General features: G+C 41.8%; 1 protein-coding gene across 4 annotated transcripts; it reads right to left on the bottom strand.

Annotated features, from left to right (window-relative positions):
• Positions 1–409: 409 nt before the first annotated feature.
• On the bottom strand, positions 410–27022 carry LOC139201739 (CUGBP Elav-like family member 2). Of its 4 annotated transcripts, none has more exons than XM_070831140.1 (14): positions 26721–27022; positions 18718–18914; positions 15429–15511; positions 13665–13713; positions 13022–13156; positions 12005–12084; positions 10632–10793; positions 8668–8731; positions 7762–7896; positions 7019–7144; positions 6201–6377; positions 5852–5998; positions 4024–4204; positions 410–3076 (listed from the first exon to the last, which is right to left on the bottom strand). In XM_070831140.1, exons 1-13 carry the CDS (start codon positions 26789–26791, stop codon positions 4077–4079), a joined length of 1554 nt encoding a protein of 517 aa, XP_070687241.1. In that variant the 5' UTR covers positions 26792–27022; the 3' UTR covers positions 410–3076; positions 4024–4076. The 4 variants fall into 4 exon arrangements, with proteins under 4 accessions (XP_070687241.1, XP_070687243.1, XP_070687244.1 ...); XM_070831142.1 differs by having other exon boundaries at positions 5852–5995; XM_070831143.1 differs by lacking the exon at positions 26721–27022 and adding an exon at positions 26171–26259.

Below are 27022 nucleotides of genomic sequence, written 5' to 3'. Positions count from 1 at the left end.
TTTCTTTTTCAAATCCCACCCAGTTTCAAAAAATTGATATTGACTGAACAGAAGAAAAAAACAAAAAACTACTGTATGTGTAATACAGATTACATCAAGATGCACCCACTTTGGCTTTCATCAAGACAAGATAAAACATCTATTAAATTATTGGTGGAACATGAACAAAGTCCTACCGATTATCAGACAAGAAAATAACACAAGAAAAGATTTTTTTTCTCCTCTCTTTTCTTTTGGATCAAGACAATATCTATAGAGATGCAAAGCTACCACACTGTCAAAAAATAGCACTTCAGAATATGAAAACACAGAACAAAGAGTGATTGTTAGAGCTTGAACGGGATTTGTGATGGAAGCCCCTGAAGTGAGTCAAGATCCTGTTGGGACCGCTGTGGACTGTACATTGTGCTTTTTTTTTTTCTTTTTAATTTATTCACAGTAACACTTCACCATACGCTGCGTATCGCCACAGATCTTCTGCTATTTCAGTGTCTGACATACAATTTTTTATCATTTAAAGATCGTATCAACATGGCACCCAAGTTGTTTTTTATTTTATTTTTTAACTTGAGCTCTAGCTTGTTTTTGAATTCAGACAAATTCACCAACACATCTGATCACCAATCGTTCGTATCGCGAAGTGTTACAGTACACGTGTTCACACTCACTAAGAAAGAGGTTTAACCTTCAAATGTATAGGGAAGTTTATTGTTTATCTACATTTTTTTAAACCAACTGTTGAAATTGAGTACATCACAATACACATTTACCAATAACTCAACACACAGAGTGGGAGGGGGAGTGGGGGGAAAAAAGGGGACATGAGCAGGTGACAAGAGCCTTCATGACACTGGCATAAATAGACAAAAAAGGCTAACTGCAGCAATCTCTAAACCAAGGCCTAATAAGGATGTGTAGGCAGTTTCTAGACGTATATATGGCACTTTGAATATTGTATTGCATTTGGATAGAAAAAACACACCGTAAAAAGCACATGCCCATATTAAAAAGTGAAATCAGTGGTACCTTGAAGATTTTGGGATTATAATCACACACACAACATTCTGCAAAAGTGATTAGCTCCAACAATTGTGCTTTACGTTTCCTTACAAAACTACCACACTTTCCTGAAGCACTGTCTCAAATTTGGTACCTTTTTTATTTATTTATTTTTTTGGAATATTTATGTATTTTGAGAAAAAGAAAAAAAAATAACCCAAACTGAAAAAGGTCAAATGGTGACAATTGTGCATTTTGTGTCATAATCCTGTGTGAGTGTCTAGTTTCACACACAAAAAAAGCCCCTGAGTTGACAACTCTTCAGCGCCATCAGGTACGCAGCTTTAGGGAACCCTTCTTTGGGGGTGAAGTGGTTGTTATTTTGTAGTAAAACAGACAAAATACCACCCCTGTAAAAAAAAGTGTAAACTTTGTGCTGAAAAAATGGAATGTATTTGTAAACCAACACTATTGTGGTGGGTTTTGTAGTATTAACGTGCTGTGCATCGTGTACGACTGAAACGTGATTCTGGAAGTCACTTAAAAGAACAATCAGCGAAAAACTAAAGTAAAAAAGCAAGTGTGAGTATGTCTATAAAATGTGCAGAGACTCACAGGTCGTGTGTTGTGTCCGAGTGATCTCTTCTTCAGGGGCTCCCACGTTTGCAACCACAGAGTGTGTTTTGTGTGTTGCGTTGTGAATGTGTGTGTGTGTGTGTGTGTGTGTAAAGAAAACTAGGTAATATTACAGGAAAACAATGCTGTGTGAATTCAAAAACACTGAGTTTGACACATGGGCACTTTAACAACAAAATAAAACAAGAAGACATTGTCTGGCATCTGTATGATTAACAGACATTGTAAATCATCAATCTTTCAACATGAGGCATCCAAACTAAACCAAAGCGAAACAGTTCATTAATTAAATTATTAATGAGAAATTCACAGAAAGTCAACAAGACGTACCGTGGAAGTTGAACACTAAATTTTTCTTGAACGCAGGAAAAAAAAAATTAAGTCTACATACTGTGACCCTTAAAAAAAAAAATAAACTAAAAATTTTCCCAGAAATTGAAATTACAATTAACGCAGAGGATTTCTTTTTTACTTAAAGTGTGTTTTTAATTTACTAGAAATGACCCTCAAACGGCCACGTGGATCAAACAGAATTTTAGTCCTCTTTAAAAATGTAATACACTGAAGACCCCCCCGACACAGATGACATTACAACATAATCTACAAAAAACCCAAAGTTTTGCCTGGGTTCTGTTAGTTAAACTTCTATAGATTCAATGGTATAAAATATAGGTAATCTAAGTGTGCATTTAAACCACAGATTGTCTATTTGTGAATCAGTTCTAAAAAAGTCGACTCATGTAGGTAGTCATTTCTCTAAACAGAGCAAATGTACCTTTTATTGTGCCATCAATAGTTCAAAAAAAGGTAAATACACTGGATATTTTTGTAAATGAAAAGAAAATATTTTCAAATAGCCTTGGTGTAAATCTTCACACTGCCTGCAAAATGTAGAGATCATTACAGAGCACTGAGAGGGGCTTTACTGGTCAGACTTTCAAAAGAGTTGGAAAGTGGTCTGTAGCATGTTTTTTTTAAGAAGCCAACATATTGCTAATGGCACCAAATAGCACAGCTGTGTGCCAATCCCTGTATTCAACTTTCAAGTGAACTTTACTGAGAGAGGTAAAAAGAAAGCAACATAAAAAAAAAACAAAGCAAAATTAAAAATAAGAAATCCCACAGGTTTTTAAAACATTCGCAAAAACAAAAGGTCTCTTAAATGAATTCAACGCAGGTAAGTTTTCACATTGATTTGCTTGACCTCTCTCCCACCTGTCACATTTCTATACAGAACAAAAACAAACAAAAATGAGTTTACATGCAGAAAAATCAGGTTGAGCTAAGGTCAAGGGTCAGTGGGTGGCCAGGTATTGGTCAGGCGAGCTTAGAGAGACATCACAGACAATGGTGGGATGATGAGGCCAGGAGTTTGGCTTGGCTTTCAACATCATGAAGACATGCTAGGCTAATGATGAGCAAACAGGCATGGAGATTTGTTCTAAAAAAGGAACAAAAACACGAAAGGAAGAGAGAGGGAGAGAGAGAGAGAGAGAGAGAGAAGACAAAGAGGAGAGAAGAGAAAGTTAGGGGCACAGCACAAGAATCGTTTAGCCATGAGGCACAAAAACCAACAAAAACAATGCCAATCACCACATACAGTAAGGACAGAGCGTAAACATTTCCCCCCCCTTCTCCCGACACACATAAAAAACAATACACAGATTTAAGGAAGTGACACCACCAGGACATATGGCAGAGACTCCAACATGCACAAACTGTATACTTGGCACCCAAAGAAATCCATCTAGAGCCAGTCCCTTGTGGGAGACTTGGAGGATGGATGGAATGACTGGAAGAGGTTGTTAATAGAGGAAAGAGAGAGGTAGCCTAGCTCAACATGGCTTATATAATGAGACGATGAGAGAAAGAGAAGGGGAAAGAGATGGGTAAGATGGGAGGGGGGGGAGGGGGCAAAGATTGAAGAATTTAGAGTGCAAAAGATTTTCACATTAAGAATGAGAGACGAACGAGACAGACTACATGTAAAAAGCCAAACGCAGGTTGAAGCTCTGGGCTCGGGGTCTACATGGCCTGGCCTCAGCCCTTCAACACAACTACTGATCCTTAGTCAACCTGTCTAGTTTGACCTGAAGGCAATGAAATGGCATGGAAACACACCTGATGCTCTCCACTAATTACAGTGACACAAAATACCTCCAGCGAACACTGACTCCAGTGATAGTCATAAATAATCTTATACATTAAAATATTTAATCCGACTCAAATTACATGATAAAACCGCAGGAATGAAATACAGTAAAATGTGGAAAGATCATTGCAACCATTTTTTTAGGAATAGAGTGAGTTTCCCTCCTGTGTTGGGCTCCTTTCCCCCTGCCCCACTGAGTCTCTGCTGTGGTGACCTTGGCTGGAGGGTGAACTTACCCTAGCAGTGCTAGCATTAGAGCTGGGGAGGGGGGAAGGCCCCGGGGCAAGGATCAGTAGGGTTTGCTGTCGTTCTTGGAGCGCTTCAGCTGAACCTTCAGCCTCTTCATTCCGATCTGGAAACCATTCATGGCCTGGATGGCAGCTTGCGCAGACACAGGATTGTCATAGCTGACGAACCCTGGGAACAAAATGGTGGAGGACACGTTACGTACAGTGTAAGAGCAACTGCTTGGACATGACACGTTAAAGGAAAACTCTGGTATTTTTAAACCTGGGCCCTATTTTCACATAACATGGAGTCGAAATGACTGGTAGCTACAAAAGGTTTTGTTTGCCACTTTTAAAAGCACTTTGAGTAGTAATGACTGGAAAGGCGCCATACAAATACAGACCATTTAGAATTTAGCCCCATCAAAGTACGTCACATCAAAGTACGCCCGCTCAGATTGTTGCAAGTGTCTGACAAAATTACAGAAAGGACGCCCATAGAGGTAGACCTGCAAGATCCTTTTTGTTTAACCAGAGACAGCTTGTACAGCGCTATTCAAACCCACCAGACTCCATTGCGAAAAACAGCAATTTAACCTCACAGAACACCAGAGTATCTGGTCTACTGCTGCCTCAATTGGTTACTTTTTTGTGTTGTTGTGTGTTACACAAATTTTGTGTTGGATCCAAACTAACCCTTTAAAACCACCCAAGTCACATAACACAAAAAACTAATCTATCTATCTCTGTAGGGATCCTTTCTGTAATGTTGTCTGACACTTAGTAACAATCTGAGCCTGTCAGTGACAAAAACAAGCACTTTTAGTGGACATGCTTTGATCAGGCACAATTGCCCTGAAGGATAACATGACAGCCACTGTAGCTCGCTGGACCAATTCCAAAAGTGTTTTACTTACTAGTCATTAAAAACCAAAATATGTAAAAGCAGGGCCCATGTTTAAAAATTCAGTTACCGTTTAACAAAACACATTCAGTCCAACTACTTTATCACATGATCAACCTCTTTTTAAATTACTGCTCTAAATAACAGTCGTACATGCAACTGCTGTTGTATGAATTCTGGATGACAGCCAGAAACAACACGTGGTCTCTGAACTTTGGCTGTCTGCGGCAGTCAGAAATCAGCTCAGAGCGGTCAGAAGAGTTGTATTTTTTCCTTTGTTTTCACGGCTTTACAGGGGCTGCCGTCCAGACTGAATTTAAGCCGAACTTGAAGGACATGGTGTACAAGGCAACATCAAAGATTTTTTTTCCAAAGGTCTTTTTTGGTCTAGGACTAATTTTACATTAAACACATTTTAAAAAAAGATCCTTATATTTGAAACAGTGATGTAAATCATTGATTCTCTAGACACAAGTATAACTATCAACTTAAATGGACCATATGTGTAAAAATCAATTTTTCCAAATTAAGGATTCAAGAATCCCCACGAGCAAGCATCAGATATTATATTAGGCAACAGTGGCAGGAAAAACTCCCCTTTAACGGGACGAAACCTCGAACAGAACCAGGCTCAGAGGTGGGTGGCTATTATCAAGATAATGAGGGGAAAATACTTATGATGACATAAGTTTGAACGGTACTGAAGATGCAACGTGACAAACTGATGTAACTTGTGACCGTCACACCTAATATAAACTCATACGCTTGCAAATGATGCAGAGAAAATTAACTTGTGCATGGCTGTTGCTTGCTGTACATCAATAATGGTTCAGCTTTATTTTGACAACCATATCCATAACACAATGTGGCAGGATGTTCAGGTGTATTAATCATAATAAAGAGAGCAGAGGCCTGTGGTGTTGGCACACTTACCAAAGCACTTGCTCAGATTGGTCTGTTTGTCAATGAAGACTTTGGCAGAGACCACATTTCCAAAAGGCATAAACATCTGCAGAAGGTCCTGGTCCCCAAACTCCTGCGGCAGGTGGTAGATGAACAGGTTGGCGCCCTCGGGCCCTACTCCATTTGGTAAGAAAATCAAAATCTCAAGTTAGATATAAATTTAGGTGGGCACACACACACACACACATATACAGAATTAGTTTATTGTAAAGTTAAACTTATTTAGAAAACATGAAAAAGTATGCTAATAAAATAATGTGAAGCAATCTGACAAACTTGAAGAGGATGTGATAACGGTGTATGTCGAGGAACTACTCACCTTCTTTCTGGCTGCCAGCGATGCTCTGCTGCAGGAGGGACTGGCCGTAGAGGGAGGGCAGGGCGGAGGCTGTGTACTGCTGCATCCCTGAGTAGGCCTGGGTCAGAGCGTCCATGGAGCTGGCTGCTGACCCGTTGGCCATGGAGGCTCCCAGGCCTCCATTCATGGCCCCCATACCTGCCACACAGAAACACGTGAATGTGCTGTAATAACTTGTAGAAAATTATTCTGAATTTGGTACGGGGCAGAGTTAAATATGTTTGGCCACCAGGAGGCAGAAAAACTATACAGCTATATAACAATACAAACACCCCAATCTGTCACATATTTTAACATCAGCTTTCTTTAAAACTTATGAGGCTTATTTACACGTTTATTACAGAGGTTGTAGTTTTTGGTGGTGCTTGACTGGACTATGCTATGTTGAAATGTATATATATTGCTTGGCCCAAACATGATGGGAAAAATATTAGAAACACCTCAATACAATGCAGTCTAACTCTACATACCATCACCTCAATAATTAACATTTAGTTAAATTAATACCTCTGAAAATGGAACATTATTATTCTTGTAGAGGTAGAATTTATGGCTGAGCTGTTGCTGGATTAGGCTTTACAGATGTAGCTAATAAAGTGGCCACTAAGTGTGTATTAAACAGACAATGGCTTTCTTATACATCCAGTAGCAGTTAGTTTTTCTCTCTTGTACCTAATGGTAAAAATGGCTAAATGCAGCATTTAAGATGTACAATTACTGTTAGCAACTATGTACATTTCTTTTAGCTTTTATCCACCTTTTCAAAAGGACATTCTTACCACTGACGCTGCTGGTGAGAGCGTTGAGGTTGAGGCCCACAGAGGTCCCAGTGAGACCCTGCAGTGTGCCCAGAGATGCCAAGGTGCTCATGGCAGCACCCGCGCTGGACCCTGCTGTTGAACCGGCTGTTGAAAGACACAGTAAAAAAAGGACATATGGGTTACCACAGGGGTGACTTGCTCATGCTCGAAACACCTCATATCACTTTAAATGTCGGGCATCTTTGCGACAAACTGTTATGGTTATGAGAGGATGACACAGCAGTGAGGGCCAGTTAAAAATCTGTCTCTTAACGAGAAGTGGTCATTACTGCAGCAGCAATATGCTAAACTCAGACAGATGGAGCCAATGTATATTTGCACAAATTAAAAGGGAAATGGGGGCTGTCATAAATTTTTATATGTGGGTGATTAACTCCCATAAAATAAATGAGGAATGGCTGAGGGCCGTTAGGCAAATGGGAGATGAGGGAGGTTTTCAGTAGGTACCGCCACAGGCGCAGGACAGCTATCTGAACATGTATGTTTATCTCAGTGGGTGAGGAATTTATATTTAAACTTTGATTTAGACGTCGTGTGTGGATAAGGATAATACACAGTTGAATTTAACAATTATGACCAACATAGCCAAAAACTCAGCAGGCAAAACAAGTATTCTATCAGAGATGCCACAGGGCATTGCGTGCTTAACACTGTATGTACAAAACATACATGAAGTACAGGCTCAGCTCATGTTTAATTACCTGGACTGGCCAAGGCTCCCAGAGCTGCACTGTTTGTACTGAGGGCGCTGGTGGAGGTTGGGCTGCCAGAACTCTGGGCTGCAGCCGCAGCAGCAGCTAATGTGGCCAAGTTCTGCAGCTGAAGGGGATTCACACCTGCAGAGAGTGCGAAGAAACAGAGGTGATTATCAAAGACGTCCAAATTTATGCTCAAGTTCTCTTTTAACCTCTTTCCAAAAAGTCTTACAGGGAACAAACTTTACAAACTATACATCTTTACAGTGTTAGATGAGATGTGCTTTTGGGACTATGCCTTCTCTTATATTGTATCTAAACTATTAAATTGCTTCTATTATACGGCTTCTTTCTATTCACCCTTATCGGTCAGGGTAGCACAGAAAGCTACCTTTCAGATCTTTCTTGTTGTTCCAATCATATTTAAGCTCATTACATTTGTCAGTCTTCAATATTACACCTATTATGGCATCATGGTACTAAAACAAGTCCAAGCAAAGTGTCTATTGTAATTTCATACTGGTTTGAGAATTAAACCACATAAAGTGCTGTGTTAAATCCAATGGATAAATACAGGATTGACTTTTACATTTCAAAATACAAAACCAAACCCACTGAAGTTCTGATGTGTGCCATTTCTTGCTTTAAACCTGTAACACCTTTCCTCTCATCTACTGCTTTTGAATTGGACAAGTTGTGCTTATGTGCTGTATGTTCGTCTCTAAGTGCAGGCTGCACAAGCTTAGAATAACACCGTTGGTTATTAATGTGCCACTGATCTGAAAGAGCAGTGTGATTTACTGCGGTTAAAACCATGTGGGCGTAGAGTACTGAGTCACAAGATGGACGACATGAAGAGTGTGAGTTTGTTCGTTTATAGAGGATGACAGTGGTCTGAAAAGATGAACTCACCTCCTAGCCTCTGCATATTATTGAAACTGCCTTGGTTACTGGTAGATGTGGCCTGCTGGAGCAACTGTTGAGAACAAAGAAAGACTGAACTCAAGAATCAAATAGAGGACACACAATTAGGTCTTAAATGATCAACAGTATATATCGCTGAAAGAGGAATCCTTTCCTTGTGGTTCTACAGTACAAGATATGCTCCTATGTGACCAGTGAGTCACAACTTTTCCTTTGATTACACTTATTCATTTTCCAAATATTTTTCCAAACATACAATCAAAATGGATCTGTGTTACCAGGGGCATTGCAATAATTCATACACATGGTAATACACACGATATTCAATAAACTTATTAACGCAAGTATCCAGCTTTGACAATTGCATTTGCTCATCTTGTTGAATTTGAGAAAAATGCGAACAGTTCAGTGTTGCCATTATACTGTAAATGTGAGGACAAAGATAAGAGGTTACAATCTTTGCTTTCACACAGTCATCTGATAATGAGATGCTTAGTTTTGCAAAACAGAATATATTGGTGATTTAGGCATCTTCAACTGTCCAATAATCAGGTTAAAAACAACAGACGCACACATTTGTGGCTAATTACAAATCGGTCTTTGTTTTCTCCAGGCTACATGCATAAGTTATTCTTCTTCTTCTGGCATTATTGGTGGTTCATTTACATCAATAACAGTTTAGCTAGCATTAACTGACAAATATCCATAACGTAACAAAAGCACATGAAAGACTCGAATTTATGAAGTACGAGTAAGAAATGTTTTATCGTCTCCACAGGCTCCAGCTCATGCCTCTGTCTCATGCATACAGATAATTCAATGGTTAAACTGGCCAGAGATCAGATGAATGCTACAGCGATTCAGTGTGCCTTGTATTTGATTGTATGTGTAGAAATAGCTGGAGCCGCTTTTCCTTGTTGCTATAACTGGACAGAACAATGGCTGATTTCAGTATCATTAACACAACTTCTGCTGCCGTTATCACAAGGGCCGGGGAGACAGCCAGACCATGAACGCATTATGAAAATCAGACAGTGAACGGCCATTTGCACAGACTGCTTGCTGACATGGTTACAATAGAGGAGTAGAGATAACATCCACCATTTTCCATGTTTAACACCTGGCTAGATGCATCTCAAAACATTTAGTCAGATTTTAATGCTTCTTAGATGCACATTTAACCAAATAGCAGATGTTTGTGTGTGATGGTAACAACATCCCTAAATTTCCCTTTATTCAAAATGTGATATAGAATAGCAGCAGTCAGTTTTTGCCCGTCACTGCTTTATGTGCATGTAATAGTCTCAATATTTTCTTTCTCTGCTAGAAACACAAACAGCTCAGCTGTTCATGTCATCGTCATGTTTAAGTCACATGCTCATTGGCGCTGAATCAGAATAGGCACATGCAAGTCACATGCCACTGTCCTTAAGCCAGAATAAACAGGGTGAGATGAGATATTTCTATTCTGAGCCGAAGAGAATCAATTTAGAATTCAGGTCTGAACACTGTGCTGCATTTCAGATTATAATATAACTTTTTTATTTCATTCTGCACCATTGCCTTTATACATGTATTCAGCCTATGAAACGCTCATGTTTTTGATTAGTTAATAATTCCAACAATTTTTCCATAGATTTGAGACCTAAAAGGCTGTCTGTTATGGGTTGGGTCATTTGTGTAGAATGCAGTCACTATTTAACAGTTAATAAACAAAACAGGACCACCTAAAATCTAAATCTACAACATATTGCTGAGAAATATCCTGCCTGTGTGACACCCAAACCCCTCACAAACATATTCCTTACATGTCTAATATATGGCCATATACACATACTGTTTTTAGGTTTTTTCCCTAAAAACTGAACTATTGATACATTTCGCAGAGACTAAAACTGTGCCATGTGATAATAAACAAGTAATTGCGCAGCTCAGAGGAGAACAACACTTACAGCCAGGTACTGTGGTGTGAGGGTCCCCAGGCCGGCCAGGTTTCCCCAGGTGGAGGCGCTGTTGAGCTGCTGAATCTGCTGTACGAGCTGCTGCTGCAGGCGCCGCTGCTCCTTATCTCTCTGTGTGTCTGCAAACTTCACCACCAAAGGTGAGGAACAGCCCTGAAGCAGCGAAGAGGTTAGAGATCTTAGAACAATTCAGAAGTATGATGAGGAATTCAAAGTGTATTTACCAATGCGAGGACGCCGTCACAGCAAGGAATTGTTTTTATAAGGGGTTGGGGGTATCATCTGCGCCTCAAGACAGTTTTTATGCCTGTTGCATTCATATCAAAGCTAACACACAGAGGACATCTGCCATGCATAGCTGAGCCAGGCCACATTCCAAAAAGGGCACAGGATAATGCTGCAGACACTGAATCTTTTTAGCACTCTGAGGAGCTGAATTGAGTCCACAGACAAGCAGACAACAGATGGAGACAACACTTAAAAAACATAAAGACAGAAAAACGATATGTCATAAGACATTAACAAGAAAAATGCATTACGATGCACACAATCTCACAAACAGTCACATACTGTTCAGACAGACACATGGACACGAGGCATGCGGCGCAAAAGTATTTTGAGAGTTGAGAGCTAGACAGGGACCAGGCTGGACAGGGAAAATGGCTTCTGCACCAGCAGCACCTCCCATGGCAGCTGAGAATTGGGGAGGTTATGATGATATGGGGGAAAATAGGTGGCACCACCGCTGGGGCCTGCGTTTAATCTGGTAGGAGGAGTGTTATGTTTGGTTGGTCTCCTAATTAGACTTGGTCTGATGCTTCACTGGGGAGCCTCTGACCTGCTAGCTGTCAAATTACTGCTGCTCCACTTCCATGAAGACACCATTGGCTACATGATGACACGGACCCAGTTATTGAAGAAATCTAATAGGGTAGCTGCTCCAGTCTAGGTTAATTCTTTGTTAACCTATATTTGAGGGTGAGGGCTCTTTTCCCTGCAGTCCAGAATTTAGATTGATTATGGCAGACTGATCGCTAGGCTCTAAAATATTATCAGAATCAATGAATGAGATGTATTTGGTTCAGCCCAAAATTAGAGATGACAGCAACTCTCATTGTGTCCTGTTAGCTCCGGATTCAGCAGCAATGAGAGAGGCAATGTTTCAGATTTTATTCAATTATTTTGTAGACGACAATGTAATTTTGTAATTGGCAAGAGTGATTTTGGAAATGACTCATGCTCTGTGATGAATGGACGCCATCTGTTTGGACAGGTTCTTCATCTTTCCAACACAAGGGGGCAGCAGAATGTATGAAGGGGGGGAGGAGGGGGAAATGAGAAATAGGTGCTAAGGGGTACAGTACCTCCATAGTCTGAGAGTGATGCATGGTTTTGATTGCATTCTGTGCCATTGCCCTGGTAGCAAATGTGACAAACGCACAGCCTGTAGGGGGGGAACAATAGGAGAGGGGGGGAGAGGGAGGGAGGGACAAGAAGAAACAAAACAAGACAAAAGGTTTGGACAACTCGTTATGAACCCCAAAAAAACACATTACAGTACAGAGAATGGCAACTCCCAAGCACACAGAACCACCCTCACTGGTTAGCACACGGAGAAAGAACACAACAAGGAGAACAGTAACACGTGTCACATGAGCACAGTGATCGACAGATTAAATTGCCACCCAAAGAGGCTTGACTATGTGGTGTCATGGTGAAACAGTCAACGTGATTATATACACATAAAATGCACACATAAATACACACTGAAAGGCTTTGATCTGCTAAAATATGTAAGATCTGCAAACATCAAAGGGTATTACGGTCCATTTCAAATTGTGGTTACACTGAGTACGTTTACTAGAAAAAAAGAGCAGAAATTCATGGCCAAGTGTCTCTGCTATGAGGTTTAATCATACATATCAAAATGAGAGCCTCGCGCTGCTAGCTATAACGGAGGCTTTATGCAGTCGAGAGCTATGTAGGAGATGCAACGACAGGCTAATTCCAGCCTTTGTAGAGTGTGATGAAGGAGGCGGTAAAGGAGGAGCTGAGCTGAGCCGAGCCGCCTGCCAGCTGAGCCCACGAACACCAGCAGCCAGCGGTTGCCAAGGCGACGGGCCATTGTGCCGGACAGCGAGTGCAGTGGCCCTTCACTGTGAGATGTGGAGGCTGAGTGTACCAGTGACGATAGCATAGGCTATGGGGATGGAATGGGTGCCACTGGAGGTGAATAGCACTTGATTTGGGGGCAGAGGGGGTTGAAATGAAGAAGTAGGGAGGGGCCTGTATGAATACTTGATGAGAATATGTACTCGGCTATGCCGAAGGTGCCTGCTGTGAGGCCGAGAACACTGTGCCTATGCTGAAAGCACACCTACCTCTGCTCTGACCATCTGGTCCCCGGAGAATTCGGCACTCTTCGATCTGTCCGAAAGATGAGAACATCATTCTGATCTCGTTCTCGCCGTACTTCTTTGAAACCATTCCGATGAAGAGCTTTCTGTCTTCTACCGCTGCAGAATGAAGAAAAGGGAACAGCTATTCAGTTAAACAATTATGGAGCTATGAAAACGGCAGTTACATCAGACATTAAATCATGCACCTCTTGTTCAAGCTCTCTTCCATGACATGCTGCCACGATTTTGGGCTCATGCTAAAAGTGCCAGCCTCTTGTACATATCTCTGCAACTTGCAGCTTTGTTTCCCTCAGTGTCTACTTCTCTAGACAGATGACTGTATCATCCATCTGTGCTCTCCTCTTGATCCCCAGTACCTGCTCTACGCTTCTTCCCTTGGTGCCTTTTTAAGCCCGTAATCCTCCTAACCCCTGACAATATATAGAAATTGTACATTGCTGCACATGGCCATCATTTTGACATCAAATGGAGACAAACTGCCTCCGCCTTATTTTAAAATCTCACACATTTCTCTTGGCTAAATCTTGCTCTTCTAATGTTTTTCCTCAGACATCTCTGTACCCTCCAATCAGGTAGTTAGTGTCACTCGCATGAATCCACTTACCACTTGTTTTCTCACTGTCAGCGGGTTTCATCTGGATAGGATGATGCATCTGGGGGAAAAAAAGGGTAGAGAAATGGTTAAAACTGCACCTGTCACTGGTATAAACGATGCAGATGCTTGACCTTATTATCTCCCTTCACAAGGGTCTCATATCTTCACACCCCCCTCCCTCAAAAAATGTTTCAAGCATTTCTCTCAGTCTCAGAGTGAGAGAACAAAACAAGAGGCAATCAACCCTTGCCACTGCCAGAATTCAGGAGGAAGTGTATACAAGTTGATGGCGGGATCAAATTCTCCAGTATCCAATTTCACTTCTCACTGTATTGTAGACTTGTGATTGAACATATCGATCCTTCTTGTCAACATCCCTCATCTGCTACAGAACAATTTTACAGAGATGGTTGACAGGCAAGCCAGTTCTGTACTGCTTTCAAATGCACAGAGAGCTTTAGTTTAGTCTATATAGCTATAAACACACAGCTTTAGTCGTTACACCATTATATCACATACAGAACAAGGTGTGGCAAATCTGAGCTGTGAAAAATCTCATTTGAGTCAGCCTGACATTTCTGAACATGATGCACTTTCCTGAGCTGTGTTCATTATGTGAGAAAGAGGATGGAGAACAACTGATTTAGGATCTGTCATTTCATGCCATTTAATGAGCACTTTGGTCCAAGGCGACACAGAACTTCAAGCGAGTATATTTTTAGCACATTTACCTGCCATGTGACGTGAAAGAGGGGAAATATATCGAGCTGTAAGATGTCTGAGCAGGTTGTACTTATGAAAAGTGGTGGGTTTGTTTTTTTTACAAGCACTAAAGAGAAGCAGACAGATGGCCTGCTCAGTATGGGTACTGGCTAGCGTCACTGACCAAGGAGAGGGAGGCACAGAAGGGAGAAAACAGGAACAGGGAAACAAGCTCACACAAACTAAACTCAGTCACCTGCAGTCGATGCCAGTAATAGTATGACCAAGTATTGGGATTTGAGAGCTGAGCTGTTAGACCACACTTTATTTGAAATGTCTGGCTGATTGATAGTCCTCCACTGAAGAGAGCTGGGCCTGTATACTCTGCCTGCTACACTCATTTATCAACTCCGTTCAATATTTACCTGTAAGCTCACCGACAGTGGCTCCTTTTCCAATAGAGTGGGCTATTGATTTAATTGACAGCTGGAGTTGTTTGGTATGGATTTAACTGATTGGAAGGAGAGTGACTTAAAACGGCGTATTGGCAGGGCAGATTTGTTGTGGTTTAACAAGCAATTGCACTTAAGCCAGTTGACTGGGCTTTAATCTCTCTAGATAAATCAGGTAAGGAATTACGAGACCACACTCACGAGGCAGTATTGTTAAAAAGACTTCAACTTGCCTTCTTTTATTCATCCAACTTTGGGAAATAAAAATGTAGATGTGCGTCAATGATTCATGAAGACAAGCATTAATAATTTGTTCCACTTTGTGGCGATCAGGGCCTGTGCCTCAGTGAATAACCTGCTGCCTGGTCAAGCACACTTTACCTGATACCTACATGTGTGTACGTGTGCTGGGTCGGCTGGTTTATCAATTCAGTGTGTTGAGGTTCAGGGCAGTCCTCGGTGTGGTGTTAGGGCATAGTGAGGGCTGAGCGATTTCTCAGGCCAGACAGGCGTTCAGTGAGCCGAGAGCTCATTATCGGCCAGCACACAGCTCACAGCCTGCACCGGGGATGTAGAGGGGCTCAAGCAACTAAAAGCAGCCCATACTGTGCTTACTCACCCCACTTAAGGTCTTTATGTTGTGCAGTGCATTCTGGGCCTCCAGTGCAGCTTTTCTTGTATAAAAAGTTACAAAACAGCATCCTGCAGAGAGAAAAACAGGGACAAACAATGGGCGGGGGGGAAGGAGACAAAAACAGCATTAAAAAGGCTGCGCATACAGACAGTAAATGTAACACCACAACTGCTGCAGAGCAGGAAAGAGGCTAAATGGATGACAGTATGTTCACTGCACATCATGTTAGAGACACATATCCTGTCACATGTCTCCAACATGTGACAGGATATTCTTAGCACCAACTGTTAGATGGTGCACACAGCTCTTGAGGGAGCTTGCAGCGAGGACACTGGAGTAATGAGATAGTTGAGGGCTGTTGTGTGACATGGACATAGAGATGACCACGGGGTTAGATTGCTGTCAGGAGGCACTGATGCACAGTCCGCAGGTCAACACAGCCCGGGCGAGTCAGGGCACAGTACCAACACATGAACACATCAGATAGAGTGGTGCCGCATTACATTAGAATCCAATCACCTCAACACATACAAACATACATACAGGAGGCATGAAAATGGCACAAAGAGACAAGAGGGAGCTGGAGTGAGAGCAAGGAAGAGGAATCATGGAAGGAGAGGTGTTGGGGGAGGGGGATGAAGAAAAGAAGAGCGGGGGAGGGAAAAAAGCCTCTCATCCTTCCGTCCCAGCAGACCGCCAGTGGCGTTCCAGCCTGTCAGTTTCACTGGGCTGGGGAAGTGGAGCACTGCAGCGTCTCTGACCTACATAGTGTGTATTATGCTGTTACTGGAGCTCCCAGGCCGCGGGGAGGGCTGTTGAACTCTAATATGCATCGAGCTGCTCTCTTCTCTCTCACAACCAGCTGAGCGCTCTCTTTCTCTGCTGCTTAGCCCTGCCTCCGATTTACTGGAGCTAAATAAACCATCCATAGAGGCGTGATAGTTATCAGATGATTTTTTCATGACCTGCAGTAGACGTGACCTAAAAAAGAAAAAAAAAAAAAAAAAAAAAAGGACGCAAATCTGATGGCTCCCCAATAGATCTATGGCAAAGTAAACAACCGAAAATGGAAATGGGATTACAACAATTTCGACGAACAAAATCAAACAAAAGCAAGATTGATGACACAAGAAGGGTGTATTATCTGCCATGCATATAAACATGAGCCAGATAACATCGGGCCGTCGTGCTTTGATAAAACTGCCCCCACTTCTCCCAGTAAGAGTAGGACTACTGGGAAAAGACAACGGTAGTGAAATTGATGGGCGTGGGGGTGCTGCTGCAACATATTCACCTCACACAGGCTGGGTGAGCCAAAGACCGCTGTGATCAGACCAGATTATCTATTAGAATACATTAACATTGCATTAACATGTCAATAGGCCATCACAGCTGACACTCCACACAGAACAGGGGAGGATTCTGCTTAAAAAAGGGGGCTTTGAACTCTTCAGACTCCCAATGAACTGCACAGTGTTGGCTGTATTTATGTAGCCACAGCATAATAAGCACCCTGGAGATTTTCTAGTATACCGTTGAACACACTCAGGATTATCTGGTAATGTTAGATGTGTGTACATCTTTCTTTACATCTTAAAAAGATCATGTGAATCAAGTGCTGTCCTGGTGACGGGGTGTGTTGTTGTTATGGCGGAGACACACTAATGCCTCTGTGACCAAACAGTCACAGTGAAGTGAGGAGACCTGGGAACTAAATTGAGATCCAAATCAGGTGCTAGATGTTCCTTTATAGGCATTCCATGAAGATTAAGCAATTTATATTATTAACCTGTTAAAGGAAACAGACTTGAGACAAATATTGTGTGACAAGACAGTCATCACGCTCTTCTTTGTAATGTACTGCTGCACGACTGACGTTTGAACGCTTGCTGGAGAATAAAAAAAGACAGAGAGAGAGACTAAATGGAAGAAAGGCAAGACGTCGGTCTCCAAGTAGCAGCATTGTTGTCAGCTTGTTTTTCACTTGCAAAAGAAGAAAGGCAAGGGACAAAAAAAATAAATAAATAAGGATAGACTGCACTAAATGGGTGAAATCACAGATTCACTCAGCTGAGCAGCCAGTCAGGCGGCACTGTCTCTCGAGTCCACCCCTACCAACAATTTTACAGACTTAATCAGTGGAACAGTCACTTATCGGGGCTGAATAACACCAATTGTTCTGGACACAAATACTACAGGTGACGGAGACCTTTAATGACAGCCAAAAAGCTTTGGAGTGCTTGGTCTGGGATGGTATGGCCACGAAACCACAAGCAGCACGAAACAGGCTCCATTTAGATGTCAGGTCCAGCATCAAACAGGGTCCCACCACATTAAAACCTGAGAGTGGATTAGTGCCTTTAACCATAGCGAGACATGCAACCATCAAGGGAATTGAAATTTGGGTGATGTCGTAAACCAGGGACAGTTACATCAGGGAAACTGTCGTTTACTTTATTCACCTGCAGTTAGTTACGGGAGAATGAGCACTTCCAGTGGCACTTTGCAGCTCTCTGCAGACAGCATGCTTCCACTTCACCGTCTCCTCTAATTGTAACTTAAACTGAGTCGCTCAGCTCGAGCACCATTTCTAAAATGACCGCGTCAATACACGTTTTAATGGAAAATTGCAGTTGAGTAACATCTCCTTCATACAATGCTGCTTTTAAGCCAGCATGGCAAAGTAAAAAGAAAAAAAATAATTCCATTAAGCAGAGTAATGAAAAGAGATGTTACCCTGCAACAAAAGACACTTGAATCATGTCATCTGTAAGCACAAACACGGCTGCATTGCGTGTGCGGACAAGCTTTGCAGTGTACTGCCTAAGGGGTTTGCACTAAAATGTGATGGTAGATGATGTGGCAATAACAGACTTGTGTATTGTGCTTGACCACTTGAAGGCAGGTAAATACAGGTCGAGGACAACGGTGGCCATATAATGTTCCAATTTTCTCTGTACTTTTGGCTACTGGAAGGTAACGCATAAATATGCAGATGTGCCAATCTATTATGGCTGCAATTAACAGAAAATAATTTACTCGAGGAAAATGTAAAAAATTGCAACGTCACTTTACAAGTTGCACAATACTAAAAAAACACATTTTCTTCTATAATATGAAATGGTATTAGGCAAGCAACTGTACAAAATAATGGATTGTTAAATGTAATCAGTGTATTTTATGTTAATTCGGTTAATCCAACTGATCACCAATCACTGAATACTACATTTAGAAAATATCTAGCCTTGGCAATTGACGTCCGCTGTGGTCTTACCTTTGCTTTGAGGGGGATTCTGGGTGCGATCACGGAGGATGTTGATCTGGTGCACAGCTCCGAAGGGCTCAAAAAGCTCCTTTAGTTCCGTTTCCGACCAGGAGCGCGGGATCTGTCCCACAAACATCTTGATGGAGTCTGGGTCTGGCTGGTCCAAGTGCTCCAGCGACCCGTTCATCTTACTGCCGTTACCGTTGCTAAAAGAAACCAAGACAATCCGTTATTAATATACCAGGGTCTACAAACAAAATATTTTTCTCAATTTTGAGTCTGTGGTTATATTTACACAAGGATTATGGAATGACTCAATACCTTGATATCAAAACAATGTGATAATGCAACAGCAATTATTAAATTTAATAACCACAGAAAGACACAGGTAAGTAAAGCTCCATATTATCCTTTTTAAAACCCAAATAGCTGATGCAACATCAATCTCAATTATTTTTCACAGTTGTAAAAAGACCGGTTTGTTAAATGAATCTGCCTGCTTGGAGAATGATTGTGACCGTCACAGTGCAGGCAGGCTGTATGTGAGAAACTAACCACTAAACCACAGTGAAATCGTGCAGAGTTGTGGTTTATTGTATAGATCAGCCTCCGTCTTTGAGATTAGTTATGAAAAAATAATGTGCTTTGCTTCATTTTTTAAAAAAAATGCATTTCAGAATTTCTACCAAAGAGCAGGAACAGTTTATAGAGCATTAAACCCTTTGCAATGTGACTTTAATATGTGTACACTGAGGCGGATGCTGAATTAATATATTGTTTACAACAATGGACAACTCTGTAATGCATAGTCAACGACATATCGAGTAACAATCTGGATGGCAGCGTAATGATGAGGATGACTGAAATACTAAATCTTGCCATTTTCCTTTGAGGCAAGCCTCAGGGAATCAATACCCACCAACATACTACGACTTCGCACCTTTGTCTCACTCACACACAAAATAAAGTACACAAACATTTCCTGACAGGGGTAGAGGTGCTGGAAACCAGGAATCGGGCCGGAGCCACTGCCATGGCAGAGAAATCAAGCCTCACCCCCAATACACAATGCAGTACCACAGAGGATATAGAAAGGGCCATGGATCACAAGTACAACACAAACAGCGTAGACTACAGTACAAAGGATACTAGTCTGACACACACACACACACACACAGAACCAAAATTCCCCAAACAGCATTGTAAAAGCAACACAGACAAAAACAAACACTAATGTAAAAACTATTTTACACACAGACCTTTGGACACGAGTCATCCATCTCTTACAAATTGAGCCCAGCCGCTCTGCAGAAACACCAAACTCCTTGAGGGACTTAAATGACATGCTAACAAATCACACTTCAGTTCTTGTTCTTCTGAAATCCAACTCTAGGCCTCAGTATGAATGCTTTCTCTCCTGGAGGCTGTCAATACACTCGAATGATGACACAGAAACATAAAAAAAGCTCCACTGAAACAAAAGCCTCTCCACCTAAAAAAAAAAAAAAAAAGGGTGAGTGCCCCCCTCTCACTAGCTCCGACAGCTAGAGGAATACAGCACTGCAGAGCTCTAAACCTCCAAGAATCGCCGGTTAGCAGACAGAGATTTTGCGGTGCATCTCCTCCTCAGGCGCTTTGGCGATGGTACAGAGAGTAACCTACAGCTTCTTCACCACAGCAGGGGAACAATCACATATTGTTCCCCCATGCTGGAGAACACTATTCACCGTTCCTCTACAGCACAATGGGCCAAGTCAGAGAGATGCTTTGGGACACATCGGAGGCTACGTCTGCTAAGGCCACAGCACTGGTGGGTGACACCATTTATCCAGTTTTGCCAGTGGCACTCTGACGCCATTTTGCTGAGGGCCCTTAGATGAAATCCCGCTGTAGAAACAGAAACCCCTCTCTTGAAAAACTGGATTCGTGTTGCAGCATTCAAAAACATGAAGGCTCAAAATCAGCCCCGTTTGAAAACACAGCGTCTTTTTAACATTCATTAAATTCTCGAGCCCCCTGCAGCTGTGCATTGTCTCTTCAGCTTAAGAGACCGTTGAAGAGAAACCGCCATTATATACATTCTTTGGCCTTGCTACGCACCCCCACAAAAATGACAGTTTTAATTACTGCAAAAATGTCTAAATGTCATACATTTATATTACTCAAGGGATCTGAGTAATTCAAGTAATGGAAATCATTGATTCAAACTGTCTGCCTCAGTATTGTTACATCATAGGACTACATTGTACAAGTGCAGACAATAAGCACCGTCACACTGAAAGCTGTATTGACTGCTTGAGTTGAAACTGGAGGGAAAGAGAAAAGAGCAGGATGATACAGGACAATTAAAAAAAACTCATATCTGTAGGTTAAATATGAAGCTTCTTCAAGCAGCCAGTTAGCTTAGCTTAGCACAAAGACTGGAAATGGGAGTGACGGCCAGTTTGGCTCTGTCCAAAAGGTTACAAAATCCATATCTCTGCAGCTCTAAAAGGCCCAGGAAGGTATTGTGCCTACAAGAAGGAAGAGTCTAGCTTCACTGGCAGTGAGAAAAGTGCATTTCCCAAAATGGCAAACTGTTTCTTTAGCAATCAGCTAAGTCTGCTAGACCTGTTAGTTTAACTACCACAAAAGGTGACAGCTTCCTACACGGATCAGTACCTGGCAGTCTGTCAGTTTTAAGTGGCACCTACTGAGATAAAGCACTATCTAATCAGTGGAACTAGAGCGTCACGTCGTTTAATGTAATGTCAAAACAGCAGCGTCACAATTCCAATACAAAGAGGCTGGCGTACACCATAAAGAAAACTGTCAACAGTTTTCCTTTCCCAATAGGGTTATTTCTTCAATGGAAACTAGTTTCAGTGACAACTGTGGGCTCAGTGATGTAACCTGGACAATAAATCTTAAGACAGACATTGTATCCCAAACTTGAGCACATACAACCAATGCTGTCTGCATGGCTTGATACCGCTGGAAGTAACTGAAAACTATTGAGTGAACCAACCTTTTAAAATGTTTAAAATAAAGCCTGCACTGCCGTTCAGTTACAAAGAAATTATTTGACTGTTCCAGCAAAACTAGATCAACAGCTAAGGCCACTATCTACTTTTATCCATGTAAGCAACTTTTCATCAAAATGTTGGCACATTATTCATAAAGGGCGTTTACTCAAAAATACGAAACACTATGATTCTGTCAGTACTGTCCGCTCTGCTCTCTGCTCCACCCAGCAGTGTTCCCCAACACTAGTGATGAAGACTTTTACCGAGCCTCCACAAACAGCCCTGCGATGTGGCAGCTCACGGTGCTCCAAGACGCCCCGCAGCAGCTGACGAGTCATTTAGAGCCAGAGCCATGACAGTTGCATGCTTACTGCTGCACCACCCATAAAAACAGGTGATTTATCTGGATCATGTGTCAGTCCTGTTGGTGAGCTCTGACCGGGAAAGTATGCCAGCGACACCTTTGCCGTGCCCATAATAGAAAGCCAGCCAATTTGCCTGGTAATGCACATGATTTTCAAAGCTCAGCATTGTGTGTTTGGACGTTACTCATCCCTAAACCATCAGGGGTCATGGCAACAACACGTCACATGATTTTGTTTTGTTACCACTGCTGATAGAAAGCAACCTTACTGCAGCCCATTACTTGTGGGCACTCACATCGATTAAAACCCCTTTTGTAAAAGTCCTTTTCATCTTTACTAGCTATTTATTATTGTCATTTGGTTTTTGCAATGTCAATTAAACTATTACAATGGTGCTTTAATTAAAATATTGATCAAAGTAGTCCGGGCAACAACACACGATGCCGAGTCTGTCATCTTGAGTGATGTACTAAAACTCCTTTGCCATGGGCTGTTTTGGCAACAGGCAGCATGCTGCTGTCATGCTTTACTGGGGATAGAAAAAGTCAAAGTTCACTTGGACATTCGTAATGCTTCTGAGAAAAGAGGAAAATCATTCAACTGAAACAGCTGTTTGCTAGTAATACCCTCAAAAAAATCATGAGTTGCTTCTTCTTTCAGGAAACCAATGGCCTTATAAGCTGATTCATTGAGACAGAATGCCTCTAATGCCATGGTAATATCTTTGACAGCTGTCAAGTAGCACATAAAGACCCTCCCTTCTAGCGCCATCTATTTTCTCGCCTACTACAAAAAGAGGCAGAATATTTTTTGACAGGTTGAAAAAAGTTTCACAAGCTGAGTATAAAAATATCCTCCTGACAGGCTTAAAGTTGTAACTTAAAAACTGCTCACAGAAAACAGCAGCAGGATTTGAAGAAGGTTTTGTTGTCGGACCCCTGAGCTAGAATCACCCAGAGTTGTGGTCCAGGCTTGAGAAAAAAAAAAAAAAAAAAGATGACGACCAGGGATGGATGTCCCTTTTGGGCCAGGAATCAGAAACAGCAGGACTGTGTTATTTTGGTTTCTATACCAAGTGGCTGGGCTCAGTCATCCCATTGTGGCTCTAATGAGAAGTTATTAAAATATTTTTCATCTGCATTATCTCCAATTTAGTTCAATATGGCCTGATTTCATTGCTGCATTTCCCCTGATGAAGACAGACATGTTCAATCAGCCTCTGAACAGGCCGAATGTTAACAGACGGCCAGCATCTGATGACAAGGCCCGCCCCATTAGCTCCATAATCACACCAAGTGTCCCTGGCGGTTATGGATGACGTTGCTAAAGTAAAGCTCGTGCGAACTAACAGTCAAACATCCACTAAATAAACTCTGCTCACACCTCTTTTAGTCTCAGGTGGAGCATGAATTTAAATCTTCTGGTGGAGCTCACAGGAACAGGCTGCAGTGTTACCGATGCATCTCAAATCAAGAGACAAACAGCCCACTAAAAGCAGCAATTATGGTTGATTACTTTGACAGAGTGTGCTTACTGTTCTGACTTTCTCAGTCATCCATTATCCTAACCTGTGATAGGAAACAGAATATCTTTAATTAATACAAAACTCCCCTTACAAAACATGTATTTTTTGCTGTCAGTTTATGATTGTACACACTGCATATTTTTCTACTGCTGCATCTGAAATCACTTCCTCATTAACTCCTTTCAATATTATTAGACACTAAGTAGTTAAAAATATAGTGAGCAGTAAAATGAGATACTGGAGATTTCTTAACTTAATTTCGTCTCACAAAAGGTAACAAACACAGGGCATTGATGGTTTGTCATCTGAAAGTACTGTACATGCTATGGACATTGCCTTTTTCAATTTCTATGCTGGGAATTTTTGCGGACAATATGCATACATTCAATTGAATTCAAGAATTAAAAACTCTGGTAAAATGGCTGATATGTATGTAGTACACTATATAGTCAATGATTTGCCATTTCTGACACATCCTTCAACTGAACACAGAAGCTTTCTGCTCCATAAAAGGCGTTAATCTAAAAGAGAGGCTCTCTTGTTGTCACGTCCACTCACTCAGTCCGATCCATTACTGCTATTCTTGACTTGTCCATTCACCCAAGAAGCACTTTTTCAAACCAAACAGCTGATTCCATTACATGTGGACACTGACTTCTAGTTCACAAGCATGCCGATCTGAGTGCATAATCATGAAAACATTATGCTAATAGATATCCAATTTTCATCATAAGCTGAGACACACCATTGCTTACTTTGCTGCTTTAACATACCTCCAGTGTAGGCTTTAATAACTAGTGACAGTGCTGACAATCTGATGGACATGGTGAGTGCATCTGGTTTTATGTAATCCTGTCCTGCAATATCTGTTTGCAAAGCTTACAGAGGAACTTACTCAACCTTCGATCACACCACCTGACATGGGAGGCGTGATTATGAGCGTTCCAAGGCTGTGCGCGTACCTCCACATCAGCCTAGTAATTATTGCCACACCAAGCTAGCAGCAGGAGCAGAGAAACAGGTTGACAGGCCAGATCAGAGCCCTCCTACAGTTGGCTTTCAACATCTGGCTGCATGGCACTCTCCCACCAGCAGCGGCACCCTCACAGTGAGCAGAGAGAACAGAGCAGCTGGCCCGGGTAGCCCCCAGACCCAGTGCCAAGATCCTACACTTCGCACAGATCAACAGCTCCCCGGCCACAACAAAAGGGATCACTGTGACGCTTAGCTTACTGACATAGCACTATGGCTGCGTTGGCTGCCAAAGGATCACGCTTAAGCCCTGATAGTCACTCTCACTGTCAACAGTCAGAGGGATAAATCAATCAAATACAGCTGGGCAATACCTAATCACCACCTCACTGTCTTTAGGTCCCACATGAGATTTAAAAAAAAAAAAAAAAAAGATCCTACAGAAGTGTGAAACAGTACCTAAAAACATCCAACTATTCATTATATATAAACCAGTTAATTTTCAGAACCTTAACTCAATTTGGGATTACAGGTAGGGCTACAACAAATTGTTTTCATTAACAATTAATCAGCCAATTACTGTCTCTTTTGTGGACTAACTGTGTGGTCTACAAAACATTAGAAAATAGTGAAAATCTTTTAAAACCCAAGGTCACATCTTCAAATTCTTCCTTTTGTCCAACTACCATTCATAAATCTAAAGGATGTACTGTAACATCAGAGAGGAAAGCAGCATATCTTCGCATCTAATATGTTGAAACAAGACAATGTTTGGCATTTATGGTTGAAATTTTACCATTAATTGATTATCAAACCAGTTTCCAATTATTAACTCAATTGTTTCATGGTCAGGAGAACAAACTAAATGGCAAAGATCAAAAATACAGATGAAAAACTGACTTTGCAGCCATTCATACCAACCTCACTGAACACACTTCAATGAGAAAACTACTTTAATGGCTTGAAGAAACACTGTTACAAAAGTTTGATCGTTTCCTTTAAGTACACGACCATGAAATCAAGACGACGAAGCCCATTTAGCTGCAAAATAAAGATAGCACTCTTGAAAGTGCAAACATTTAAATTTTAAACAGTCTTGTAAAAGCAGGCTGGGGCTCTGAAAATGTTTTTGTCAAACAGGATTAGCTGTTATGTCGAGAGGAGGGAGTTATAATACGTGCCTTGTGAATGTCTTCTCTCCCTTGTGTGCATGTCCTGTCACAAGATTCCCATTAATGGTTCAATAATGTAGCAAACCACGTGTTTTGTGCCGTTAAGTAAGCACTCTACATTCAACATGGACGGGGGGACCAATGCATGTGAGCTGGAGCTAACGGTGTTAGCTAGCTCGGTGGCTAGCAGACAAGCAGGGAGGGTCGGGGAGGGGGGCCAGGAGAGTCGAGCTGATAGCCCGTGTACTGCCTACAAACAAGCCCCACTCACACTGTTCAGACTTGAACAATAAATCTAAAAAAAAAAAAAGATCCCGATATTAGGTTGGTAGCTTAACACATTATTAGCCAACTTTACCTCAAGTTGACTCCACTCAACGCACCCTTTTGACCCGCTAATAACTCAAATGTTTTAACACCTACCGTTTCGATCCAGCACACGTAAACTAACTAAAGCACCGAACAACAAAAGACGGTGTTGTGTTTGTACAAGTAAACTATGGCAGAAAATACACTTGGGTGCTGTTTTTAGGTCAAATCGATGCTGTTTTTCCGGACTGATACCGAAACGTGTGGTCTCCGGAAGCACATGTCAGTTGACTATTGTAGCGCGCCCAGTATCCGATATGGTTGCTAGCAAACTGCGTTTTCTTTCCAGTGACTTCGACTTAATATCTGTTAGCCTTGATAATGTCGTGGTTGGGGAGTGGTGTCACGATTACTTAACAGACTTATCTTGTGGTAGCATCCCTTATTATCCTAGTTAGACAAACTACTTCAACTCCAGGTGAGCGTACCGTCACTGTTCGTGCGATTAGCAACGTTAGCATCCCCGTTGGCAGTGAAGCTAACGTTAGCTTAACTCCCAACTCGCCCAGAACTGTGAAGAAAAAAGCACTCACACAAAATATTCGCGTTGCTGACAAAGACAGAAACGGGAACGCAGCTGCGGTCGATTAGTCGGATTACTTACATTGTGTCGCCCGAAGTCATTAACCGACTTTCGGCCAAAGGGTGGAAATCCAGGTTGTACGTCGAAGTCATGCTCAAAACAACGTCTATCTAACAATGAGAAGCGACGTCCGCTCACTCGCAAGAGGCTCAACTCCGGCGAGACGGCGACAAGACGAGGCAGAACAGGTGCAGGGAGGGGGCGTCTTCCTCAAAACTGCATGGGAGAAAGAGAGGGCACCGATATCCGCCTTATTCCTTCCTCCTTGTTTCTCTCTCTCTCTCTCGTCCCCGACTGAAATAAATTCAGGCAAGCCGCTGTCA

The sequence above is a fragment of the Pempheris klunzingeri genome, chromosome 5 (genome assembly GCF_042242105.1).
Source record: "Pempheris klunzingeri isolate RE-2024b chromosome 5, fPemKlu1.hap1, whole genome shotgun sequence".
Lineage (NCBI taxonomy): Eukaryota > Metazoa > Chordata > Actinopteri > Acropomatiformes > Pempheridae > Pempheris > Pempheris klunzingeri.
Note: the sequence above shows the minus strand (reverse complement) of the source record. Positions and strands in the feature narration are given on the sequence as shown.

Bases quoted from the DNA above. Each gene is read 5' to 3' on its own strand.
- LOC139201739 (XM_070831141.1), bottom strand. From the start codon at position 26,791: ATGACTTCGACGTACAACCTGGATTTCCACCCTTTGGCCGAAAGTCGG. The intron at 7,897-8,667 runs GTGAGTTCATCT...CACTCTCTGCAG, and splicing joins TAATATGCAGAGGCTAGGAG to GTGTGAATCCCCTTCAGCTG. The intron at 7,145-7,761 runs GTAATTAAACAT...GTCTTTCAACAG, and splicing joins GGGAGCCTTGGCCAGTCCAG to CCGGTTCAACAGCAGGGTCC.